This window comes from Narcine bancroftii, chromosome 3 (assembly GCF_036971445.1).
Source record: "Narcine bancroftii isolate sNarBan1 chromosome 3, sNarBan1.hap1, whole genome shotgun sequence".
Taxonomy (NCBI): domain Eukaryota; kingdom Metazoa; phylum Chordata; class Chondrichthyes; order Torpediniformes; family Narcinidae; genus Narcine; species Narcine bancroftii.
Genome location: NC_091471.1, coordinates 35265646 through 35290720, shown reverse-complemented (window position 1 = coordinate 35290720; position 25075 = coordinate 35265646). Strand labels below are relative to the sequence as shown.

The 25075-nt window shown below is 46.0% G+C and overlaps 1 protein-coding gene across 1 annotated transcript in view; it reads left to right on the top strand.

Annotated features, from left to right (window-relative positions):
- Positions 1-25075, top strand: part of pstpip2 (proline-serine-threonine phosphatase interacting protein 2) — a 210050-nt gene that overhangs the window by 156454 nt on the left and 28521 nt on the right. The window contains exons 8-9 of the mRNA XM_069923777.1: positions 688-733; positions 16081-16160. Coding sequence (XP_069779878.1) covers positions 688-733; positions 16081-16160 — 126 coding nt within the window. The remainder of the gene's footprint in view (positions 1-687; positions 734-16080; positions 16161-25075) is intronic.

Genomic DNA, 25075 nt, shown 5'->3' with positions numbered 1-25075 from the left:
TGGAGCTAGGCACCCCGTGGACATGAGTAGGATGGGGACACTCCATGGTGACGGGTATGGTGGGGAGGCACCCCAAGGTGACGGGTTAGGTGCTGATGGGTAGGGTGGGGGTCACCCTGTGGTGATGGATATGATGGGAGCACCCAGTAGTGATGGGTGGGGGAGCAGGCAGCCTGTGAGGGGAGAACATTGGGCTTCTGTTCCCCTGATAAGGGTTTGCTTTCAATTTTTCTACTCTCAAGGGGTGAGGAGGGAAAACAATGGTCACAGCACCTACTTAGACCGGGCCATGAACAATTTCTTCTCTCTTTTTAATCAGTGATGATGCTTTCTGGTTTTTTTTTTCATTTCTGAGCATGGAAACATCCTGCTCTGTGGATAATAAAACCTTTATTTAAACTTTGGCAACTTTTTACCCAAATGACCCAATGCCTCTTACATTTATGCTCTAAACATTCCCCACCCATTGAGGTGCATTATTTAAACTGTGGCCAGTGACCTCGCTACTACATGATTTTGAGTAATATCAATCAGAGGCAAAATGTTTGCAGATGCTGGAAATCCGAGATAAAGGTTCAGCAAGTCAGGCAACATTCTAAGCAGAGAAATGTGGAGGTAACCTTTCAGGCTTCAGCCTCTTTACCTGATATCATGAATCAACTAAATCTGGTATTTGTTTTGTTCCAGTTGCAGGCAAAGGCGAACCAGAGTAAGCAAAGTGCCGAGGATGCCGGTGAGTGAGAATGGACAAAGAACAGGGGATGGGAGGGACACAGAGCAACATTCAGAATTTGACTCAACAGTAAAGCCACCTGCAGTTCCCCGACTCGCGTCCCCTTGATGTATATCTCTGGCTCCTCGCCTCATTTCTCTTGAAAGTAGTTTTGCTCTTCACAGCAAAAATGGTTCAACCTCAGTGCCTGGAAGTTATCCCTGCAATTCTGATGTTTCATTAATGAGGACAGTTTCACATGCGATATGATACAGATGCTAAAAATCTAAAATTGTGGCGGCCCGAGTTGCGGAGATCGGGACGGCACATCGCATGGCAGCAGACGTGGAGAGAGATCGCTAAAGCGACTCCTAGGACAATGAACTGGCGGGGGTAGAAGCTGGGGCATCATCAGACCAACAACCCTAAAATGGCATTGGTCAAACTGCCCAGCTAACTCAGCAGAAACAGGCTGGGGAAGAAGGGCATTCATATGCATGGATGTTCCTGCCCACTATTGTCAATCAGCAAAAAACGGCGGGAACTTGAACAGTATAAAAGCAGCCTTTTCAGCCCTAATAAAGGAGTGAGCTTTGTACTGACAATAACCACACCAGCAGTGCGAGTATAAGACAGCTTTAATAAACTAATATGTACACTAGGAGATCTTGTCTCTCTGCAAGACAAACCTGGAAGGCAAGACTGTAGCTCTGGTCTGCTTTATGTACAAGGTCACTGGGGTGACCGCTGGTGACCTAGTGGTGTAATTACATATCACCACATTCATCCCCCACTTTAAAAATATTGTTATTCCCCCGCACCACCCCCCCCCCCCTCATGTCCTCCTTCCCTGGTTTGTAATTTCATAAGTTCAAAATTTTTCGTGGTTTCTGTTGCCTTCTGGACCTCCTCGGTAGTGGTATATGGGTGGGGAGTGCCGTCTGCCTTTCGGCCTTTCTTGGTGGAGATGTGGGAGTGGGAAGTACTAGATGGCCATGTGGCCGTGTGGGCTGGGGATCCTCTTGTATGGGATTAGGTCCTGCCATGAAGTCTAGGGTGGTGATATATTGTGGGGTGGGCATACCCAGGGTCCTGATTTCCAGGGTGGGTGGTATAGTCCTCTGGGGTGACTCGATGGACGACTGTTCTAGTGACTGCTGCTGCGCTCCTTGTTGATTCGTAGACATCTGTGTTTTCTCCGCGTTGTTCACACATCCGGCTGGCACGAGATCCCTGGTGGCCACCGAGTCTTCTCTTCCATCTGGGAATGTGACGAAGGTGTACTGAGGGTTCGCGTGCCTCAACTCCACTTGATCCACCAGCGGGTCCGCTTTGTGGGGTCTGCAGTGTTTCCGGAGGAGAACAGGTCCCGGTGTCATCATCCATTTAGGCAGCACTGGGCCCGTCGTGGCTTTCCTTGTGAAAGAAAAGATACGTTCATGTGGGGTCATGTTAGTGGCAGGACACAACAAAGAATGTATAGAGTGTAGGGCTTCTGGCAACACTTCTTGCCATCTAGTAACAGGCAGGTCTTTTGCTTTTAAGGTCAAGAGGACCTTCTTCCAGATAGTGGCATTTTCCCTTTCAACTTGTCCATTCCCCCTGGGATTGTAACTTGTGGTGCAGCTGATAGCAATCCCTCTCTCGTGCAGAACTGCTGTACTTCTGCACTCATGAATGCAGCACCCCTGTCTGTGTGTATGTAGTTCGGGTACCCAAATCTGCTGAAGATGGGTTGGAGGCATTTTATAACCGTGGCTGCTGATCCATCAGAACACGGGATTGCAAAGGGGAAATGGGAATATTCGTCTATTACGTTTAGGAAATAGACATTTCTATTATTGGACGGGAGCGGGCCTTTAAAATTGAGGCTGAGACGCTCAAAAGGTTTGGTTGCTTTTATCAGGGTGGCTTTGTCTGGCCGGTAAAATTGTGGTTTGCATTCCGCACAGATAGGGCAGCTCTTGTTCACTGACTGCACTTCCTCTACCGAAAATGGAGGTTTTGAGTTTTAATGAAGTGAAACAGTCTTAACGACCCCCGGGTGGTCCAGCTCATTGTGCAAGCTCTGCAACTGGGACGTGTGGTTAAGGATGGCACAAGTGCCTCTGGACAGCGCGTCCGGGGGCTCATTGAGTCTCCCGGGGCGGTATAGAATGTGGTAGTTAAATATAGACAATTCTATCCACCAGCGCAGGATTTTGTCATTCTTAATTCTCCCCGTTCTGGTTATCGAACATAAAAGCCTCAGACCGTTGGTCCGTGACGAGGGTGAAGTGTTTGCACGCCAGATAATGTCGCCAGTGCCTTACTGCTTCCACAATGGCTAGGGCCTCCTTCTCTACTGCTGTGTCTTACCTCTGACTCCTGTAGGGTTCGCGAGAAAAAGGCCACCGGTCGTCCGTCTTGGTTTAGGGTGGCTGCCATAGCCACATTGGATGCATCCGTTTCTACTTGAAACGGGATCAACTCATCTATGGACCGCATGGTAGCTTTAGCGATATGGTCCCTAATGCTCTGGTGGTTGCTGGGCACCGTGGGAAAACTGAAGCTTTTATAAGTGGGCGGGCCCTGTCGGCGTAGTTGGGGATCCATTGGGCGTAGTAAGTGAAGAGTCCCAAACACCTTTTCAGCGTGTGTGGCACTGGGAGGTCTAGGAGAGGGCCCATACAGGCTGGGTCTGAGCTGATTTCCCTGTTCTGCACTATGTAGCCCAGGATTGGCAACTTCCTGGCGTTAAAGACGCATTTATCCCTGTTGTATATTAGGTTCCTTTCCTCAGCTGCCTGGAAGAAGCATTTTAAATTCGTGTCATGATCCTTCTGAGTGTGGCCACATATTGTCACGTTGTCTAAATAGGGGAACACCACCTTCAGTTGGAACTCATCTACTATTCGGTCCATTTCTCTCTGAAACAGGGTCACTCCATTGGTGATACTGAAGGGGAGTCACAGAAATTGATACAACCTGCCGTCTGCCTCAAATGCCGTGTAAATGCTATCGCTGTTTCTAATGGACAGTTGGTGGTATGCTGCCTTCAGGTCTATGGTGGAGAACACCTTATACTGCGCAATGTTGTTGACCATGTCTGCTATGCATGGCAGGGGGTAGGCATCTAGTTGTGTAAATTTGTTGATTGTCTGGCTGTAATCCACTACCATGTGCAGTTTTTCTCCTGACTTTATTACAACTACCTGGGCTCTCCAGGGGCTGGTGCTCTGCTCTATGATGCCCTCCTGTACTAGCCTGCAGACCTCCGTCCTAATGAAGGCTCTCTCCCTCGGGCTGTACCTCCTGCTCTTTGTGGCTATTGGTGTGCAATCTGGGGTCAGGTGTGTGAACAGCGGAGGGGGTTCTATGTTCAGGACAGACAGGCTGCAGTGTTGTTTCTTCGTAAGGCGTAGTGGGGGGTGAGGCACGTTGTGCACTATTGTAATGCTTTCTAAATGCCACTGAAAATCTAACCCCAATAGTCTCTGGTCCCTTAGGTATAGTATGGGAGGACCCTGGGGTACTGGGAGCTGCTGGTAGAGCCTCTGTGTGGCTTGTGTCTGCTGGAGGAGTAACCTGGGTGCTTAGGGCTGCTGGCTGAGTCTCTGGCTTTGGGACATTTGCAGCAAGCTTAGGAGAAATCCCAGTGGTAGCGTCAGGTCTCCGTGGTACTGGGGAAACTGCTACTGGGGGAGTGACTGTAACTTTCCGTGGCTCTGGAATGGTCGGGAATTTTGCACATACGTGGCGATCGGGAGCACGACTTGTGGAAATTCTTCCACCCGTGCTTGTAGTGATCGGACCATGGTTTAGAGTCGGCGGCGCCTGTACCGTACCAGCGAACCCATGGGCAGGCAGGGCTCTTGGCTTTTCTTACCTGCCCTATCATACTTCTGTGGTCTTCCCTGCATTCCACCACGATTCCAGTACAGCAGTCCCTCGCCATCTCTGTCCTCAGATGCACGTGCATGCTGGTCGTCCCCGGATCCCATTCTCAGGAAGAGTCTCCAGGTGGTCAGGAATGCGCGTTGGAGCAGAAGCAGCTTCCATCCTAGTAGCTATCATATTAGTTTATTTAATTGTACTGACAATAACCACACCAGCAGTGTGAGTATAAGACAGCTTTAATAAACTAATATGTACACTAAGAGGTCTTGTCTCTCTGCAAGACAAACTTGGAAGGCTAGACTGTAGCTCTGGACTGATTTATATATAAGGTCACAAGGATGACCCCTGGTGACCTAATGGTGTAATTACATATCACCACAAGCTTAACCTGCCACACGGTGTGAGTGTGTTTCTTTGTAGTGGTCGGCTACCAAATAAACCACTCAACAGATCTGTGGAGAGAGATGTAGAGTATAATTGTTTGGTCTGGAGAGGAACATAAAATAATATCATAGTGTAGCTCGCTGCTACAAGCTATGGCTCTGCGGAGCCTGTAGCACAGGAGAGGTTATAGGTGTATGCAGGTTAGCTCAGAAAGAACACACTGTTCCCTGAAAGAACGACACAAACAAACACACTGAGCTTTATTGGACTCACAGCCCTGCTTTTATTCTCAAGCTGAGGGGTGTGGTCAAAACCCTCTCAGCACTGATTGGTTGTTTGCGATCCGCTTTCCCTGATAGGCCAGTTAAACTCTTTTGGTTGTGGCCAGTTGGAGGGCAGCGCTGCGGGCCTCATGCAGCCTGCTGGATCGTTGAGTTCATCCTTCATTTTGTGAGGCCCCGTGGGGGAGTTGCGAAGGTCCGCCACAATATATCGAATAATAGGACATAAATTATAAAAGAATATACCAGCCAATTAGTTCTAAGTGGGTTCAGGTGCAGAACCTCAACTAAACCTAGTTTGCTGAAAGTGCAGAGAAAAGAGAAACTAGAGCAACTTCTCCCAGTAACAGCAGAATTATCTCTCCATAAAAATTGCAGAGGTTATTGCATCCAGTTGGACACCAAAAATGTGCCACCCTCATATCTTTGGTGCCAGACCAGCAGCTTTTCTGGGAAATTGGATCCATCATCCCCATGGGTTTCAAGACACCCATTATCATCCCAGTACAAAAGAGGGTGATGATAATAAGCCTCAGTGACGACTGCCATATGGCACCATGACCCATATCCCAGGCAATCCTATCCCAGAGGCTGCTGGAGAAGATGGCCTCGCTGGGATTCGACATCCCTTCTGTACCTGGAAAGACCACAGTCTGTCTGGGTTAGCAGCAGAACGTTGAACGCTATCACTCCGAGCACTGGTGCATCTCAGGGCTGTGTGCGCAGCCTGCTCCTGTTCAGGTTGCTGACCCCTGACTGCATTGCCAGATCCAGCTCCGCAGAGTCATCGAGTTTGCAGATGACATGATAGTAGTCGGGTTCATTAGCAACTTCGATGAATCAAAATACAGAGAAGAGGTCAAAAATCTCATGAAATGGTGCGGGAATAGCAACCTGAATCTCAATGTGGACAAGATGAAGGCGATGATGGTGGACTTCAGGAGGACCACCCTTCACTCCATATTAATAGCTTAGTAGTGGAGAGTGCCAAATCCTTAGGAGTCGATTTAAGAAATGACCCCTCCTGGATACACAACGTCTCCTCACTTGACAGGAAGGCAACAGCGACTGCATTTCCTGAGAAGATTGAGGTGGGCGAAGCTACCAGCCACCATTCTGTCAACTTTCTTCAGAAACTCTATCGAGAGTGCCCTGGCCTGGTGTATCACAGTGTGGTATTGGATGGGAGGTGTAAGGTAAAACATCATGAGATGGGAATGTGTAAGGAGTTACCCTGCCCTGTACAGGGCAGTAACAAGATGTAAATGCATCCTTGTACTTACAAGATAAGAGAGACATTGATGGATTGAGAGGCAGGAAGCTAGTAGGGAAAGGATAGCAACAGTTTTAGTCATTGGACAAGTAATGATATGATGATGTTCTAAGCATGTATCCAAGGGTATAAAAAATCACCATTTTGCTGATAACGGCAGAATGCATTCTCCGACTAACATGGTTGGTCGCAAGTGTTACAATCCGGTAATAAAGAAGAAAGAACCCTGATTTCGACTCAGCCTGGTGTTTGTCTCACTCATTCATGAACAAAGCAGACCTAACAGAGGTCAATCCACAGGAGCATAAAAGCTGCAGAGAGGTACTCCGGGGTCTTCCTCCCCAATCAATGTGACCTACCGGGATTTAAATGGGGCTCATAAAATGAGTAAGGACCCCTACGACCCCCACATGCAGCATCTTCCCGCTACTCCCATCAGGAAAAAGATACAGAAATGTCAGGGTCAGAAGACCATGTTGAGGATCAGCTTCTTCCTGCAGGCAGTGAAACTGCTAAAACAATTCTCTGTGACTCTAGTATTTATTAATAATATTTATTTTAATATACATATATATATATATTATATATATACATATGTATCATTTGTCTCTATGTTTGTTCTGACTGTACGCGTGCTTTGCATTGTTCTGTTCCGTGGACTGGGTTGTACTGGTAAATTCGGATGAAAAATAAACTTGGATGGATCTTGGTCAGTAAAAATACTTCAACACATATTTCACTCTATTTGTGTGAAACACAAAAGTTTGCAGATGCTGTGATTGCAGTGAAAACACAAAAATGCTAGAGGAACTCAGCAGGTCATGCAGCATCCATAGGAAGCAAAGATATACTGTATAACCAACGTTTTTGGCCTGAGGCCTGCTTTCATCTCACACAGTATAATAAATATTTCAGTAAACCTGGTGAGGTTAAAGGGAGTGGGAAATACGCGAGCACTCTGGACTTTAGCAGCAAATCTACCCATGTTGCTGAACCCTGGCTTTTTCCACAGTACAGACCCGGCTGCACTCTGGACACTCATTCTAAACCCCCCCCCCACCACCTGTGTTCTCAACCTTTTCCTTTCCACTCACATACCACTTGTAATTAATCCCTATCCCATCGGTGCTCTGTGATGGTGAGGGATTGCTTAAGGTGGTATGGGAAGGAAAGGTTGAGAATCACTGCTCTTGATGGTAATTCATTTGAATGATAATTCAAGTGAAATGTTGACTCAATTATAAAAAGTGAAAATGCAGACAGTCAACAGGTCTATGAATAACAAAACATAACATAACATAACAATTACAGCACGGAAACAGGCCATTAGGCCCTTCTAGTCCGCACCGAACCAAACACCCCTTTCTAGTCCCACCTCCCTGCACAATGAAGAGTTAAAAAGAATAAAAATCAATCACCTTTCATCAGAAAAGGATCAGTGGAAAATGCATGTGTTAGTGTAGAGAAGGAAGATACAGAGAAAAGAGTGAGCAAATCTACAACCAACTATTCCTTACTCAGAACCTCATTGTTACTGAAATATTTTGTTTGAGAAAAATTGTCATTGGGCTATTTCCTTTGGAGTTGGAAACCATACACATAATGAGTCAATTAGGCACAATTAAAACAGTGGTTTTCAAACTTTTTATTTCCACCCACATACCATCTTGTTATATAGTCAGTATAATGTGAATTATTTTGTAACTGCGTAAGAATACACCCTTCTCACTGTAGTAACTGTGGTGTACCACTGTGGGGTGTATGTCTATGTGAGTGTGCCAACAGTTTCCTGATATGGTGGAAGACATCAGTAAATAAAATCTATTCTGTTATTTGAGTAACACAGACATAACAAAGTGGCAGCGGTATAAGAGAACAAGAATAAAGCCAGACAATTGATCGTAAGTCACTGAAATACCAAGGGAAAGAAGAAAAAAAGCATTACTGAGAAAATGGAGCCATAGCAGGTCACCCAGTGATGGGCTGGGAGGCTGAAGACATTGTTGAATTGTTTAAAAAGTTTCAGCAGGAGTGCAAATTAGCATTCAACAGCTCTTTTAAAAATGCAATAACAGAGGCAAAGGTCAGTTATATACTTCTCGGGACAGAGGAGCGAGGCCTTGATTTATTTAATAGCTGGGAGCTTACAGAGGGGGAGAAAAATGATCCAGAGCAGATATTTGGAAAGTTTGTTTCTCACCTTGAACCCAAGTCTCATTATAGAATTAAACTCTATGAATTTCAAGGCTTAATGCAAAAGACTGATGAAACCATATAACCATATAACTGTTTACAGCGTGGAAACAGGCCATGTCGGCCCTTCAAGTCCACACCGGTTCATTTGCCAATGTCCAAGGGCAGAGTTAGTCCCAACAGTGTTTACATAGGATGCCGGTCACTTCCTTGAGGCCTTGGAAGGCTGCAGGAGTCTTCGTGGAGTGCCCATCTCCCTCATTTTTTGGTTTTCTCTTGTCTGCCTCAGTCTTCTCAAATTTCAACCGCAGTCTGTGAAGATCTCATAATTGGTCTGAGCAGTCTGTTGATAACTTCCTCACTAGACTAAAAATTGTCACTGCGAAATGCAGATTTAATGATATAGAGGAAAGATTAGTTGATCAACTAATATGGGGGAGTGCCCATCCCAAAGTGCAGAAGTCTCTTATAGGGAAGGATAGCTTGAAGCTGGCTGAACTGTAGACATAGCCAGAGCTTTCGAAGCCACGAGGATGCAAATGAAATCCCTATCTATGCACCCACAGCAAAGAGAAGGAAGGGTTGATCCTATAAAGAACACAATCAGAAAAGTGCAAACCCCCAAGACCTGCAGGAAGTGAGGCAGGCAACACCCCTTCGATGACGGAAACAAATGCCCTGCATACGGTTCTGAATGTAGAGCCTGTGGTAAAGCAAACCATTGGATGAAGATATGCAAGTCTGGTATGAAGAAAACAGTAATACCAGTGGAGAAAAAAGACAAGAAGATCCACCACATAAAAGGAAACAACAGTGAGGTCTCCGACACCTAGATACTGGACATAGAATCCATACACCTTCACAAGATGTCGGGTGAGATGAAAGAAGGAAGCGAATTGCACACAAGGATCCAAATACAGAGGACAATCCAGAACAAGCTTACGATATTTAACCTAAAGGTGAGGCTGGATACTGGATCACAAAGCAACGTCCTTCCACTCAGACTCTACCTTCAGATGTTACCAGAGAACATAATAAAAGGGTATCCAAAAGATGGTGCATTGCAAACAGCCAATGCCACATTAATGGCCTATAGTGAACACATGATCAAGCAGCTAGGGAGAGCTAAGATCAATGGCTGCCATAAGGGAAAGAACATCCTCTGTACGTTCTATGTGTTAGGTGCAGACAGACCAGCAATTCTAGATCTGGATAGCTGTCAGGAGTTGAGATTGATCTCTGTCAATTATGAGATCCGGATGAAGAATCCAAGTCATCAGAGAAGCTGAGACACCAAGATCATACATTGTTGAGACAGACTCTGGCAATCAGCTGAGGAGGAGCAGAATTCACATCCGGCCGGCATAAGATGTGATGAAGCAGAAAGCTTTAATACCAACAAAGCCTGCAACACCAATATCAAGTGAAGTATCAAGTGAAGAGACCACAACCACTAATACCGAAACATCAACACAACAGTTGTCAGGTGAAACACAACAAGCTACATCACCTCCACGTGGAGCAGCAACACAGAGCCCAATGGTCACAGCCAAATCCACAAGATGGCGAACCAACTTACTGCCGCCAGTGTGATATTGATTAGAACTATTTAAAAATAGTTGTGTAAATAAACTAGTATACAAGTTCAGTTACTTAAGTTGCACTGGAAAGAAAGTGATACCATTAAATTTTTCTTTATCTTGAGAAGGAGGCATGTTATATAATCAGGATAATGTGAACTATTTTGTAACCGTGTAAGAATACACTCTTTTTCTCACTGTAGTAACTGTAGTGCACCACTGTAGGGCGTATGTATATATATGTGAGTTTGTGAACAATTTCCTGAGGCATCACTAAGTAAAATCTCTTCTGTTATTTAAATCTTGCATCTCTAAGTTAGTTAAGAAGCCTCCCAAGTAGCACAGAGATATACACACCTTAACCAATCCCTTACTAATCACAGAGCACCTTTGGCATAAGGAATACTTAAAGTGGTATGTGAGTGGAAAGAACCACTGCTCTGGAGCATGGAGTAAGTTAGATGCTGAACAGGATAGCTGAACAATCTGCAGAATGGTTGGAGTTTTACTGTGTGAGATAGAGCACTGTGGACACCACTGTTGGTTAATAAGGGACTTCCCCAATCACTAAACTAGTTTGCTAGCATGAATGAAGAACAAATTGTACATAACATGATGGAATATGAGGTGGGGGGGGTGGGAGGAACCATGGACCCACTGCAGTCCTTTTAATTATAGTTAAATTCCAAGAGCGTCCAGGCATGTTAATATACCACAAACTGAAGTGGCACTGAGTCTGTGTTCCTGCCGTACCCACTGCACAGCTGTGTCACAACTGGAAGTACCCTCTGCCATAACAGTGAAAGAGAATAGATTCTTGGAGCCAGTCTGTTCATGTGCATATGTGAGTCCCAATCTAAAATGGGACTGAGCGTTTTTAAAACAGTACCATTTTGCATAAACTAATTTGCTCATAAAAAATTAAATCCTCATTTTACATTTCCTCTTTGCTCCTGATCCTGTATTAGCAATCAATAGCAATTGACTCTAGATATCTATTATAAAAACTATAAAGAGGTGACCAAGAGGATCAATGAGGGATGGGTAGTGAATGGTCTTTGTGGAATTTTGAAAGACCTTTGTCAAGGTTCAGAATGGCAGGTTACGATGTCTTAGGATAAAGGAAGAGAAGGCAATGTCCTCTTCATTGTTAAATCTTCATGGTGCTCAGGTGAGGCGATTTAGACCCATGACTGCTCTCCTCATCTTGAACATCTAGTCCTAAAGTGTCAAATGTTCTACCCCTTGAGGGAACTTATGACCATTATTCTCACTGCAATCCATAGCTCTTCACAGGCAGCTGTTAAGCAAGCACTGGAGGATCGACAAATATCATCCATAGCACCGTCATGGATGCCTACCGTTCCTTTCTACCTCCACAGAAAGGAATGAAAGACCATCTCTTTGTGCTCCTCCTTCCTGTGTACAGGCAAAAATTGAGAGCACTGCACTGGGAAAGAAGGCTGAAATAAGATGGTCTAGAGCAGGGGTGGCCAAACTTGCTTATTATAAGGGCTGCATCCCATAAACTTCAGATGTTTGAGAGCTGTAGGAATCATGTGATCGGAAGCCACACCCACTAACACTATCGTTAGCCTCTTTCAGGTGGCCATAATACCTGAATGTAAAACCGTCTAAAATACCAGAATGCGGCTGTCAGGAGGCCACCTGAAAATGGAGAACCAGTCCCCGAGGTGTACTTACTCAACCCACCTCGGAGAGGTATATTCTCCGCTTTTGAGCACTCCCCCTAGGCACCTGAAAGCAGCATATGTTTATCCCTGACGAATCTTGAGTGGTGCCTGGTGCGGTATGTGTGCAGTTTGGATGTTCTACCTGCAGAAGTGCTGTTCCCTCAGGTGCTCTGGTTTCCTCCTATGACCCAAATGTTAGATGCCCAATGGGTTGACTGGCCTCTGTAAGCTGCCCCTAATGGTGACTTGGGGGGGCACTATTAGGCAAAGCAGCTAGCAGCTTTCAGGTGCCTAGCAGCAGGCAGGCTGTTGACAGTCAGCTGGCAACCCGCTAACAGCCACCCTCCCCGCTGGTGACAGCTACCCTCCCACCTGGCGAAAGCTACCCTCCCCGCTGCCTACAGCTACCCTCCCCGCTGCATACACCTACCCTCCCTGCTGACCACAGCTACCTTCCCCCCATGTAAGGTTTTGCCACGAGCTGCACATTACATGTCAAAGAGCCGCATGTGGCTCGCGAGTCGTGGTTTGGCCATCCCTGGTCTGAGAGCTGCTTCGTGACTGTCTGGAGTCAGTGATTCAAGGAATCAGTGGCAGATCCAAATGAATATGCCACAGTGATCACCTACTTTATCAGGAAATGCATAGGCAAGCATGTTCCAACTAAAACTATCTGGGTGTGTCCTAACTAGAAGCCATGGTTGAACCAAGAGATCCACAAATTGTTGAAAACCAGATCTGTGGCGTTCAGATCAAGAGATTCAGATATCTACAGAAGGATCAGATACAATCTCCAGAAGGTCATTACCAATGCTCAAGGACATGTTGCGCTTCGTGGCTTTGTAGGCTTGAAGTAGATTTAAAATTTAAAATATGATGGGATATCACAAATATAGGTTATTTCTAAAAAAACGGTATGTGATAGGAAAGTTTTAAGGTGATTTTCATGATCAACAGCCCCAAATCCATAAAATACACCCAAAAGTGTTCAGGAATCAAAATCTTAATTGTCCATTGCTATTGGCTGGTAGCACTTACATCTACTCTGATTATGTGGTTTGAGATGTTGGGTATCGAATGATCCTGTCTTGGAGGAGTCACGTGATAGAGTAGTGGCCGGTAGGAGAATACCAGCCCTCTCCAGAAAAAAGTGAAGAAAAAGCAAAGCCCCAGATACATAAAACACAACAAATAAAAGATTAAGGTGTGGAGAAAATGGCACTCAAGAAAGAAAAAAACAAAAACAACGGGAAAAAAAGGAAAGACGTCGGAAGAGAAAGGTGAAGGCCTTACCTGCACGAAAAAGCAAGGACCCGCTGTGGAAAGAGGAGCCCGCTCCCCAAGGTTAGTGGAGACCCCGCAGGGTCACGACCCTCCGACCGCGGGACTGCAAAAATGGCTCACTGAGCCAAACAGAGGTGCGCAATTGTGCATGCGCGACAGGGAGAACACCGATGGGAGGGGGGAACAGTGAAACTCCACAGCACAAACAGCTGAGAGAGGCCCGACAGCAGGACTCCCAGCTGGAAGATAATAAAAGCAATGGGAAAGGTGGGGGGGGGGGGGGGTGAGAAAGAAAAAAGGAAGCAAGAGACACAACAGATAACCAGCCCAGAAGAAGAGGACCAACATCAAGAAACCATGGGGAAAAAAAATACCCAACAAACTGAGACAAGCAGCTCAACAGGAAAGTCAGAAGAGACACAGATACAAGGAAGACACAAATCCAAGAGCAGACAGAAGAAGAAGACCAAGCTCTGCACAGAGGAATAGGAGGTAAAATTAATGATCCTGTCTTGGGTATTGAGTGCAAAGGTTAGGATATCATGGTACAGCTGTGGCAGGAATGGGTGAGGCCATACTGGGAGTACTGCCTGCCATTCCAGTCATCCAGCTGCAGGAGAAATGTCAATCTGTTGAAAAGGGTGCAGGGAAGATTCACCAAGATGTTGCTGGATCTGGAGGACTTGAGCTTTTAGGATAGGCTGGGTCTTTTTTCCCATGGAGTATAGGACACTGAGGGGTGACCTTATAAAGGTTTATAAAATCTCCAGGGCCGTGGATAAAGCTCACAATCCCAAGATTCTAGAACTTGAGGGCATAGGTTTAAGGTGAGTGGGGAGAGATCAAAGAGGAACTTGAGGGACAACTTTTTCTCTGAGGGTAGTCGCTATCTGGAACGAGCTGCCAGAAGAAGAGGCTAAGTTTCCTTTAACAGTGGATGTTATTTTCAAATTGCGTGTTTGGTACCAAGATGGTGCATCCTGATAAAGAGATGACCTGGTAGGAGTAGAAAGCAAATCCTTCCTCCAATCTAATCCAAGTGTATTTGTGCCAATCTTGACCCTTTGAGTTTCCAGATTTAACTTTCTTGGTTTGTTTGTCTCAAAGCAAGAGTTTCTCTTTGAATAACAATCTCTTTGCTTTGTGATACATTGGGCTCTCATATAATGACCTCTTTGTTTGTAACTGGTGAGGCACAATGACTGGTTTGTTGGTATTGCTTGCAGGATTCCCAATTTCCATACTTAAGTGCTATATTTGTTTTCCATGCATTTTTATATTAGCCTGGATGAATCTTCTTGAATATTCTTAGAGATGTCTTCAGTAGTGTTGCAATCTCTCTTTAATGGACTCTGAATATCACGGCATGCTTACATATTCAAAATGAAGTGCAAGGGAGAAATGATAACACAATAAATCAACATAATTTATATAACTTAAATTCACCCCAATGCTGATGGTGGGTAGATTAGTTATAGAAGATTAAGAGTAAAAGCTGGTAACCAAGACTGATTAAGGAGAATGCTAAATGTGAAAGACAAGTTATGTTTTATTTGTAAACGAGATAGCATTTTCTCCGGACCATGGAGCTGGTTATTTACATGGATAAATTACATCAGGAACTTTTATCTAAATAACATATTTCTTATAAATATCATGTTACATACGCTAGCCCTGTGTCCCCGGAGTTCAGAAGCCTCACGGCTTGGGGGAAAAAGCTGTCTCGTAATCTGGTTGTGAGAGCCTGAACGCTTCAGTACCTCTTCCCAGATGGCAGGAAGGAGAATAGATTGTGGGAGGGGTATGTGGAGTCCTTCACAATGTTTATGGCTTTCTGCAAACCGTGGCCGTTAAAAATGTCTATCATGGCAGGGAGAGAGACTCCATTAATCCTCGCAGGAGTCTTTACCGTCCGCTGCAGGGACTTGTGTTCTGGGATGATACAGTTTCCAAACTAGGCGGTGATGTAATTACATGGGATGTAGTGAGGATGGAGGGTGGAAGCTGGACTTTCCTCAACCTCTGCAGGAAATAAAGGTATTGTTGGGCCTTCTTGGCAATGGATCTGGTGTTGGGGACCAGGTCCTCTGCTGGGTGCATGTCAAGGAATTTGGTACTCTTGACTACCTCGATGGTGGAGCAAAGAGTTGTCCCCCCCACCGGGCTTTCCTAAAGTCAACCACCATCTCCTTTGTTTTGTTGGCGTTCAGGTGTAGATTGGTGTCTCTGCACCATCCGTTAGTGATTTCACCTCCTTTCTGTAAGCTGACTCATCGCTCTTGCTGTTGAGCCCTAGCACAGTTGTGTTATCAGCAAACTTGATGATGTGATTAGAACTGTATCTCGCTGCACAGTCGTGGGTCAGCTCGGTAAACATCAAGGTGATGGTATTGGACATGCTGTTTCTGATCCAGTTACAGAAAGTGGTCAATAAACCAGACTTGAATGTTTCCAATGCAAATAGCTTCATTTACACCTGCTAAAACTAGCCTTTACCCAAGGTACTGCACTCAGGACTGGAATGGCACCCCCATTCCGGTTTCATGCATTGAACACAGCACGTGTTCTGGAAAAAAGGGAATAATATCCCGAAATAAAGTGGCTATGTAAAAAGCATATAAATTTCTGCCTCCCACAATCCAAAGCCTACTTCTTTGACTCGGTTTTTGTTATGATGTTTTGCTTGTGACCATTGCGTGGAACATAGAAATGAAGATGCTGTAAGAAAATGTTCTTGTTTTATCTGTCCCATGCTTGTGACTTAATTTGTGGTTTCGTATCTTGTTTCTCCCCCTCACAGATAGACAGTATCAGCAGAATGTTTCCAATTTGGGGAAGATCCAGGAGGAATGGCAAATGGAGCACATCAAGACCTGTGAGGTAGGTTTGAATGCACACATTAAATTGAATTGCTTATTATCATGTGCACCAAGATACTGTAAAAAGCTTTGTTAAGTGTGCTATCTCAGCAAATAAACTTGGCTCGAGTACAGCAAGTAGTGGAATAATAAAGCAAAAGTGCAGGGTGCATTGTTGCAGTAAGCTCTAAACATGCAGGGTGAATTGTTGCAGTAAGCTCTAAACATGCAGGGTGAATTGTTGCAGTAAGTTCTAAACATGCAGGGTGCATTGTTGCAGTAAGTTCTAAACATGCAGGGTACATTGTTGCAGTAAGTTCTAAACATGCAGGGTACATTGTTGCAGTAAGCTCTAAACATGCAGGGTGCATTGTTGCAGTAAGTTCTAAACATGCAGGGTACATTGTTGAAGTAAGTTCTAAACATGCAGGGTGAATTGTTGCAGTAAGCTCTAAACATGCAGGGTGCATTGTTGCAGTAAGTTCTAAACATGCAGGGTACATTGTTGCAGTAAGCTCTAAACATGCAGGGTGCATTGTTGCAGTAAGTTCTAAACATGCAGGGTACATTGTTGCAGTAAGCTCTAAACATGCAGGGTGCATTGTTGCAGTAAGCTCTAAACATGCAGGGTACATTGTTGCAGTAAGCTCTAAACATGCAGGGTACATTGTTGCAGTAAGTTCTAAACATGCAGGGTGCATTGTTGCAGTAAGCTCTAAACATGCAGGGTACATTGTTGCAGTAAGTTCTAAACATGCAGGGTACATTGTTGCAGTAAGCTCTAAACATGCAGGGTACATTGTTGCAGTAAGTTCTAAACATGCAGGGTGCATTGTTGCAGTAAGCTCTAAACATGCAGGGTACATTGTTGCAGTAAGTTCTAAACATGCAGGGTGCATTGTTGCAGTAAGTTCTAAACATGCAGGGTGCATTGTTGCAGTAAGTTCTAAACATGCAGGGTACATTGTTGCAGTAAGCTCTAAACATGCAGGGTGCATTGTTGCAGTAAGCTCTAAACATGCAGGGTGCATTGTTGCAGTAAGTTCTAAAACTGCATGGTATGGTGTTTCAAAGAAAATGCAGAATGCAGAGGGAAATACAATTAAAGCAGTGCAAGCACATCATATTTTACCACTGAACAATCTATGTATGCTTCCCTTCATCATCCCCACTTCCCCTGAATTCTCCCCTTCCCTGAATTCTCCGTCTCCCCTGAATTCTCCCACTTCCCCTGAATTCTCCCCTTCCCCTGAATTTTATCAGTCTCCCCTGAATTTTCCCCACCTCCCCTGAATTCTCCCCACCCCTGAATTCTTCTGCTTCCCCTCATCATCCCCACTTCCCCTGAATTCTTCTGCTTCCCCTCATCATCCCCACTTCCCCTGAATTCTTCTGCTTCCCCTCATCATCCCCACTTCCCCTGAATTCTCCCCACCTCCCGTGAATTCTCCCCACCTCCCCTGAATTCTCCTCGCCTCCCCTGAAATCTCCTCACCTCCCCTGAATTCTCCCCTTCCCCTAAATTCTCCCCATCCCTGAATTCTCCCCACCCTTGAATTCTCCTCACCTCCCCTGAATTCTCCCCTCCCCCTGAATTCTCCCCACCTCCCCTGAATTCTCCTCGCCTCCCCTGAATTCTCCCCTTCCCCTAAATTCTCCCCATCCCTGAATTCTCCCCACCCTTGAATTCTCCTCACCTCCCCTGAATTCTCCCCTTCCCCTAAATTCTCCCCACTTCCCCTGAATTCTCCCCACCCTTGAATTCTCTACTTCCCCTGAATTCTTCTGCTTCCCCTCATCATCCCCACCTCCCCTGAATTCTCCTCACCTCCCCTGAATTCTCCCCTTCCCCTGAATTCTCCCCACCTCCCCTGAATTCTCCTCACCTCCCCTGAATTCTCCCCATCCCCTGAATTCTTCCCACCCCTGAATTCTCCCCATCCCCTGAATTCTCCCCACTTCCCCTGAATTCTCCATCTCCCCTGAATTCTCCCCACTTCCCCTGAATTTTCCCCACTTCCCCTGAATTCTTCCCACCCCCTGAATTCTCCCCATCCCCTGAATTTTCCCCACCCATGAATTCACCTGCTTCCCCCGAATTCTTTGGCTTCCCCTCATCATCCCCACTTCCCCTGAATTCTCCCCACCTCCTCTGAATTCTTCCCACTTCCCCTGATTTCTTCCCACTTCCCCTGATTTCTTCCAGCTTCCCCTGAATTCTCCCCTTCCCTGATCATCCCCGCTTCCTCTGAATTCTCCCCTTCCACTGAATTCTCCCCTTCCACTGAATTCTCCCGCTTCCCCTGAAGTCTCCCCGCTTCCCCTGATCATCCCCATTTTCCTTGATCATCCCCGCTTCCCTTGATCATCCCCACTTCCCTTGATCATCCCCGCTTCCCCTGATCATCCCCGCTTCCCCTGATCATCCCCGCATCCCTTGATCATCCTCGCTTCCCTTGATCATCCCCACATCCCCTGAACTCTCCCCTTCCCCTGATAATTCCCACATCCCCTGATTGTTCCTGCTTGCTCTAATCGTTCCCGCTTCCCCTGATTATCCCCACTTCCTCTGAATTCTACTCTTTCCCTGAATTCTCCTCTTCCCCTGAACTCTTCCACTTCCCCTGATCATCCCTGCATCCCCTGATCATCCCCACTTCCTCTGAATTCTCCCTTTCCCCTGAATTTTCCCATTTCCCCTGAAATCTCCCCGCCTCCCCTGAATTTTCCCGCCTCCCCTGAATTCTCCCACATCCCCTGAATTCTCCCGCCTCCCCTGAATTCTCCCGCCTCCCCTGAATTCTCCCACCTCCCCTGAATTCTCCCACTTTCCCTGAATTCTCCCGCTTCCCCTGATCATTCCTGCTTCCCCTGATCATCCCCGCTTCCCCTGATCATCCCCACTTCCTCTAAATTCTCCCCTTCCCCTGAATTCTTCCCCTTCCCCTGAACTCTCTCCACTTCCCATGAAAGACAGCAGCGTGACTAGGTTGGGGGGGGAGGGGGGAGAGATGGCAGCGCGACTGGAAATGGGTGGATGCGGCAGCACAATTCGGGTGGGCTTAAATCTGGGGCAACTGGCTTTTGTTCTGAAATCCGGAAAAGTCCGAAATTCGGAACACACTGTCTCCCAAGGGTTCCGGATAAAGGATTATGTACCTGTACTAAACCCTCTCTACATCATAACACTCTATTTTACTTTCATCTCTGTCTGAGAATTTTAAATAGCACTAATGTTTCAGCCTCCACCACCACCCCTACCCAGGCATTCCAGGCACCCACATCTCTCTGTGTTAAAAAAACATTCCTGATGTATATCCCCTCGACATTCCTTGCTTCACTTTGTACAGATGTCCTCTGCTGTTTGCTACTCCTGCTCTGGGAATAAAGTTGCTGGTTGCCTCTCAGAATATTGCAAACCTCTAGTTAATCACCTCTCATCCTTCTAAAGGCCTAGCTCTGCTAACCTTGGCTAATAAGACTTACTTTCCAATCCAGGCAACAACCTGGTAAATCTCCGCTGCACCCTCTCCATATAATGAGGTGACCATAACGGAAGATTTGTAGAGTTGTAGCATGCGTGACCTCTCGATTCTTGAACTCAATCCCCTGACTAATGAAGCCCAGCATCCCATACACCTTCTGAACTCTCCTATCAACCTGCATGGCGACCTTGAGAGAGGCATCTGTATGATGTCCTGTTATGATTTTACCATTCATTACTTTGCAAAGCATTTAGAAAGAAGTTGAATAATTTCCTGTTACGATAACCTCCATCCAGTGACAACAATAGATTTAGTAAAGAACAATATGGAATAATTTTGAAGAATCCTTTTGGAAGAATAATTTCTTGTAAAACAAGAACTAGAAGATATGGGTTAAGGGTGAAAGAAGAAACTTTTAAGGGGAGCATCAGAAGGAAGAATGTGGAATGAGCTGCCAGTGGAAGTGGCGGATGTGGGTTTGATTTCAACACTAAAGATAAGATCGAATAACTACTTGGATGGCAGATGTATTTCTGGGTGTAGGTCGATTGATCTAGGTGAAATAGTTTAGCAGGGGTGGATGAAATGGGCTAAATGGCCTGTTTCTGTGTTGTAGTGCTCAATGGTTAAAAAGGTGGATTTGCATATAGCAAATAAAAGCCTAGAGGTGGACTAAGAGGTAAAATTTTAACCAGGAGTTAAATCAATCTTGATTAACACAGTAAAAATCTTAACTTCCTCTGTGGACAGAGCATGACCTCCAGTCACCCCTCCATCAATACCCTTTGTCTTCCATGAAGAAGCTCACTTTAGAACCAATTTATTGCCTCATGACCTTAATGCAACTTGCACTTTGTTTCCCAAGTGTAAGTGGAGAGTTAAATAGGCTGCCCTCTGGAATATGTCACATTGATGTTTTACGGATCCTCAATCCAATGGAGTGGCAACAGTGGAGATTCCTCTGTATCAAGTCATGTTGTGCATCATTTGTAGGCAGAATAATAAATATTTAATTACCAAAATGTTTCACATAAATGGCAAATCAAGTTAATTTTTTCCTCCCTCATTGAAGGGCTCAAGCCCGAAACGTTAGTGATGTATCTTTACCTTTGCTATATAAAGGCCACTGACCTACTGAGTTTCTCCAGCATTGTGTGTTTTTACTTAAACGTTAGTTATGTATCTTTACCTTTGTTATATAAAGGCCACTGACCTGCTGAGTTTCTCCAGCATTGTGTGTTTTTACTTCAACCATGGTGTCTGCAGACTTTTGTGCTTTACTTCAAGTTAATTGAACTGTAGATAGTGGGAGAGAATCTGATAGTCATGGGGAAATACCTCTTTGGATTTAAATAAATGACAAAAGACCATGCATTTTAACTTTCTTTCCCATTCCCAACCTTGGACTAATATTAGTGAAGTTGTGGCCACTGGAATGGAAATGGACATGACAAAATAACAACACAAGGTATTTCTAGAGTGAATCAAATAGATTTACTCTTCATTACCTATGCAACCTTTTAAAAGCTTGACTCGCGCTGACTTCAATACGCACTGATGTCACATGGCCGGTTCGATGCCTTCTGGGAGTCATTGTGCCAGTATAGTGGCACTACACAGCCCCCAGCCCCACCCCCTAGAACTGGCAGAAAGGTTTGTCTGTCTTTTAGGTGGTCGACTTCTGAGACGGACTGTTGGCTGCTGCAGTGGGTGACTTGTCCACATGAGCTTGTTTAAGCCTGTCAATCGTGAAAGACTGTGGCTTCCCTCCAATGTCCAAAATACAGGTCAACCTAGTTGACCTAAAAACACACAATGCTGGAGAAACTCAGCAGGTCAGTGGCCTTTATATAGCAAAGGTAAAGATACATAACTAACGTTTAAGTAAAAACACACAATGCTGGAGAAACTCAGCAGGTCAGTGGCCTTTATATAGCAAAGGTAAAGATACATCACTAACGTTTCGGGCTTGAGCCCTTCAATGAGGGAGGAAAAAATGAACTTGATTTGCCATTTATGTGAAACATTTTGGTAATTAAATATTAAATAATTAAACTCAGCAGGTATATAGCAAAGTGTTCCCCTTTGGATGAAGACATATTTGCAGTTTTTGAGGTCTTCAGGCACAAAGGAAGAGTGTTCTTGGGCCACGGCCAAAGCTGCGTAGTCAATAGCTTGATCTACAGACAAAACCTTGAGTGGAGCAGAGCGGGAAAGTGGATCAGCTACTACATTGCTTTTTCTGGAAATATGTAGTATTCTTGTGGAGAAATCGGAAATGTTGTTACGCTGACCAGGGTTCTGAAACCTTGGAAAACGCAAATGTTAAGAGCTTGTGGTCAGTGTAGAAAGTAAAATCTCTGCCTTCCAAAGAATAACGGAAGTGTTAAATAGATCAGTAAATGGCTAAAAGCTCCTTATCAAAAGCACTGTATTTCTTCTCTGCTTCACGAAGATGGCGGCAATGTTTCCATTGCCCATTGACATATTGATGAAGGGCATACTGGAAGCATCTGTAGAAAGGGTGGTGGCTGCATTTAAAACTGGGTAGCTGAGCATGGTGGCATGAGTCAGCAAATCTTTCATCTTCGAGAAGGTGTAGCACTGCTAAAGGCAGAGCTTCTGAAATAAACACTGTCCACACCAAGCAAGTAAACCAGTAACTGCCGTTTATTCAAACCACGTGTGCTCCTTTTTAGGGGAGGCACCAAACTCATGGGAGTGATGTCATAATGCTGCCGTGAAGCCTAGCCATTCCCCTGGCAATGCGTCCTGCAGCCTGGAACTTCTGCGTGGTGGGTGGAAAGCCCCTGTGCCCTGCTGTGCTGGCTGTTCGCTACGGCAATTCGGCTTGTTGTGTGCAGGGTTGACCTGACCTGCTACACCACCCACCCCATCCCCCCAGAATCACAGTCTCTTTGGGTGAAGTTTGGGAGATTGTCTTTTGATAGGTGCCCCCAGCGCTGTAGTGTAGGGGTTGGGAAAGGCTCTGAACAGCTCAAGTGGGCTTTCTTGAGGTGGTCGACTGCAAACATGTCATGCCTGCCTCCAATGTCTAGAGTATATACAATCCCTTCCCTTCTCAGTACCTTGAAGGCCCTTCATAAGGGCACTGCAGGGGGATACCTGGTTTGCCGTGTCTTATAAAGACCAAGCCCGCAGCTTTGAGTTCTTGTGGGATGTGGCTGGTTGGCGTCCCATGGATGGTGGTAGGATGTGGTTGTGGGTAGGTGGTGTGGTTCCTCAACCTATGTAGGACATCCAGGGCATTCGGTGGTGGTTCCATGGAGCCGAAATGGTCATCACTTGGGATGGAGAGCGGTGTGCTGTGGACCATTTCCGATGATGAGGTGGGGAGGCCCTCTATCGTTGCTGTGCAGATGCCCAGCAAGACCCATGTGAGTTCATCCATCCAATTGGGGCCATGCAGCCGTGATTTTAGGGCTGCTTTTAGATGGTGGGGTGAAAGCACTCTACCAGCCCATTGGATTGGGGGTGGTAGGCGGTTGTGTGGTGTTGCTGTCTGCCACAGAATTTGGCCATGGTTGACCAGAGGGAAAAGGTAAACTGGCCTCCCGGGTCTGAAGTTATGTGGAAAGGGGCACCAAAATAGGCAACAATGTGAGGTAAAGGCCCTCACACAGGTCTCCGTGTCACCGGCCGGCATGGGCACTGCCTCTGGCCAGTGTGTAAAGCTGTTGACCTTGGTGAAAAGGTACCTCATCCCCTGATTCTTGGGAAGGGGCCCTACCATGTCCACGTGCACTTGGTCGAACCTGTCCGTTGTGGGCAGGAAACATTGCACTGGTCCTTTAGTGTGCAATGGACTTTGGCTCACTGGCATTGTACACAGGTTTTTGCCCAAAGTGAAACTTCGCGCCGAAGCCCGTACCAAATGAATCTGTCCGAAATGAAGCAGACTGTGGACTGGATGGAAGGATGAGAGACTCCATGCACTTGATTGAATACCTGCCGTCTCCAGGTTGCGGGCAGGATTGGCCTAGGGTGGCCTGTAGACATATCGCACAGGAGAGTTGGGCCTCCTTCATTTATAGGCTGGTGATGGCGGTGTGGTATGCCCGTGTGTTGGTATCTTCAGCTGATCCCTGGTGAGCTGAGCTGTGTTGATGCCATCTGTCACCTCAGAGATCATTGGCCTGGTCAGCTACCATATTGGATGAGGAGTCACGTGATGGAGTAGTGGCCGGTAGGAGAATACTAGCCCTCTCCAGAAAATCTGATTGATGGATGTGTGGTCAATGACAAAATAACAACACTGATGTCACATGGCCGGTTCAATGTCTTCTGGGAGTTGTAGTGCTGCCATAGGGCAGCTACAAAGTAAACATGCTGCTAAATTCTTGAAGCCACTTAATAAGTACCTCGCACAGGCTGACACCCAGTGGAATGTGAAGACATTGCAAAACATTGACCACACATCCATCAATCAGATTTTGACAAGATTACCAGTGATAATACTGAGTAATGAAGAATATAAATAGAAGCATTCCAGGCAGTTTTAACATGTGTAGGAATGACCTTCAGCCATACAGGTACACAATCCTTTATCCGGAACCCTTGGGGGACAATGTGTTCCAAATTTTGGATTTTTACAGATTTTGGAAAGCCAGATTTAAGCCCACCCGTATCCACCCCCACCCCCTTCCTGTCGTGCTACCCGTCTTCCCCCACCCCCTGCCCGCCCAACGCGCTGCCGGTCTCTCCTCGGACCTCTCGACTCACATTGCCGGTCTCCCCCCTCCTCACCTGCCCGACTCGTGCTGCCGGTCTCCCTTCCCTCACCTGCCTGACATGAGCTGCCAGCCTCTCGCCTGCCTGACTCGCACTGCCGGTCTCCCTCCCCTCACCTGCCCGACACACATCTCTTGTCCGCCCGACTCGCGCTGCCGGACTCTCCCTCTCAACTACCTGACTCTCTCCCCACTTGCCGAATTTTGGAGCTTTCCAGATTTTAAATGTCCAGATAAAGGATTGTGTACCTGTACTATGGAACTTGAAGATCTGCATCTTCCTGCCACAAAGTGATTGAATAAATATAGAAGCTAAAGTGGCGGGGTTGTAGTAAAAACACAGAAATGCTGGAGGAACTCGGCAGGTCTTGCAGCGTCCATAGGAGTTAAAGATATATCAGCATTAGTGACGATTCGGGCCTGAGCCCCTTTTCAAGGTGTGGAAAAAGCAGACAGCATCTGAGTAAAAGAAATGGCAGTGGGAGGAATACAGAACAACAGACATAAGGTGATAATGGGATATGGAGAAGAAGCTAAGAGAGAGGAAAGGTGAGAGCTGATGGGGGTGAGGGGTTGGGGTTGACTCTGTCAATAGAGAGCTGAGGTAAAGGAGATAGGGAAAAGGGAAGAGAGACAGACCTACAGGAAAGGAGACATGGGGGGAGGGGCTAACGGAAACAGGGGAATTAATGTTAATGCTA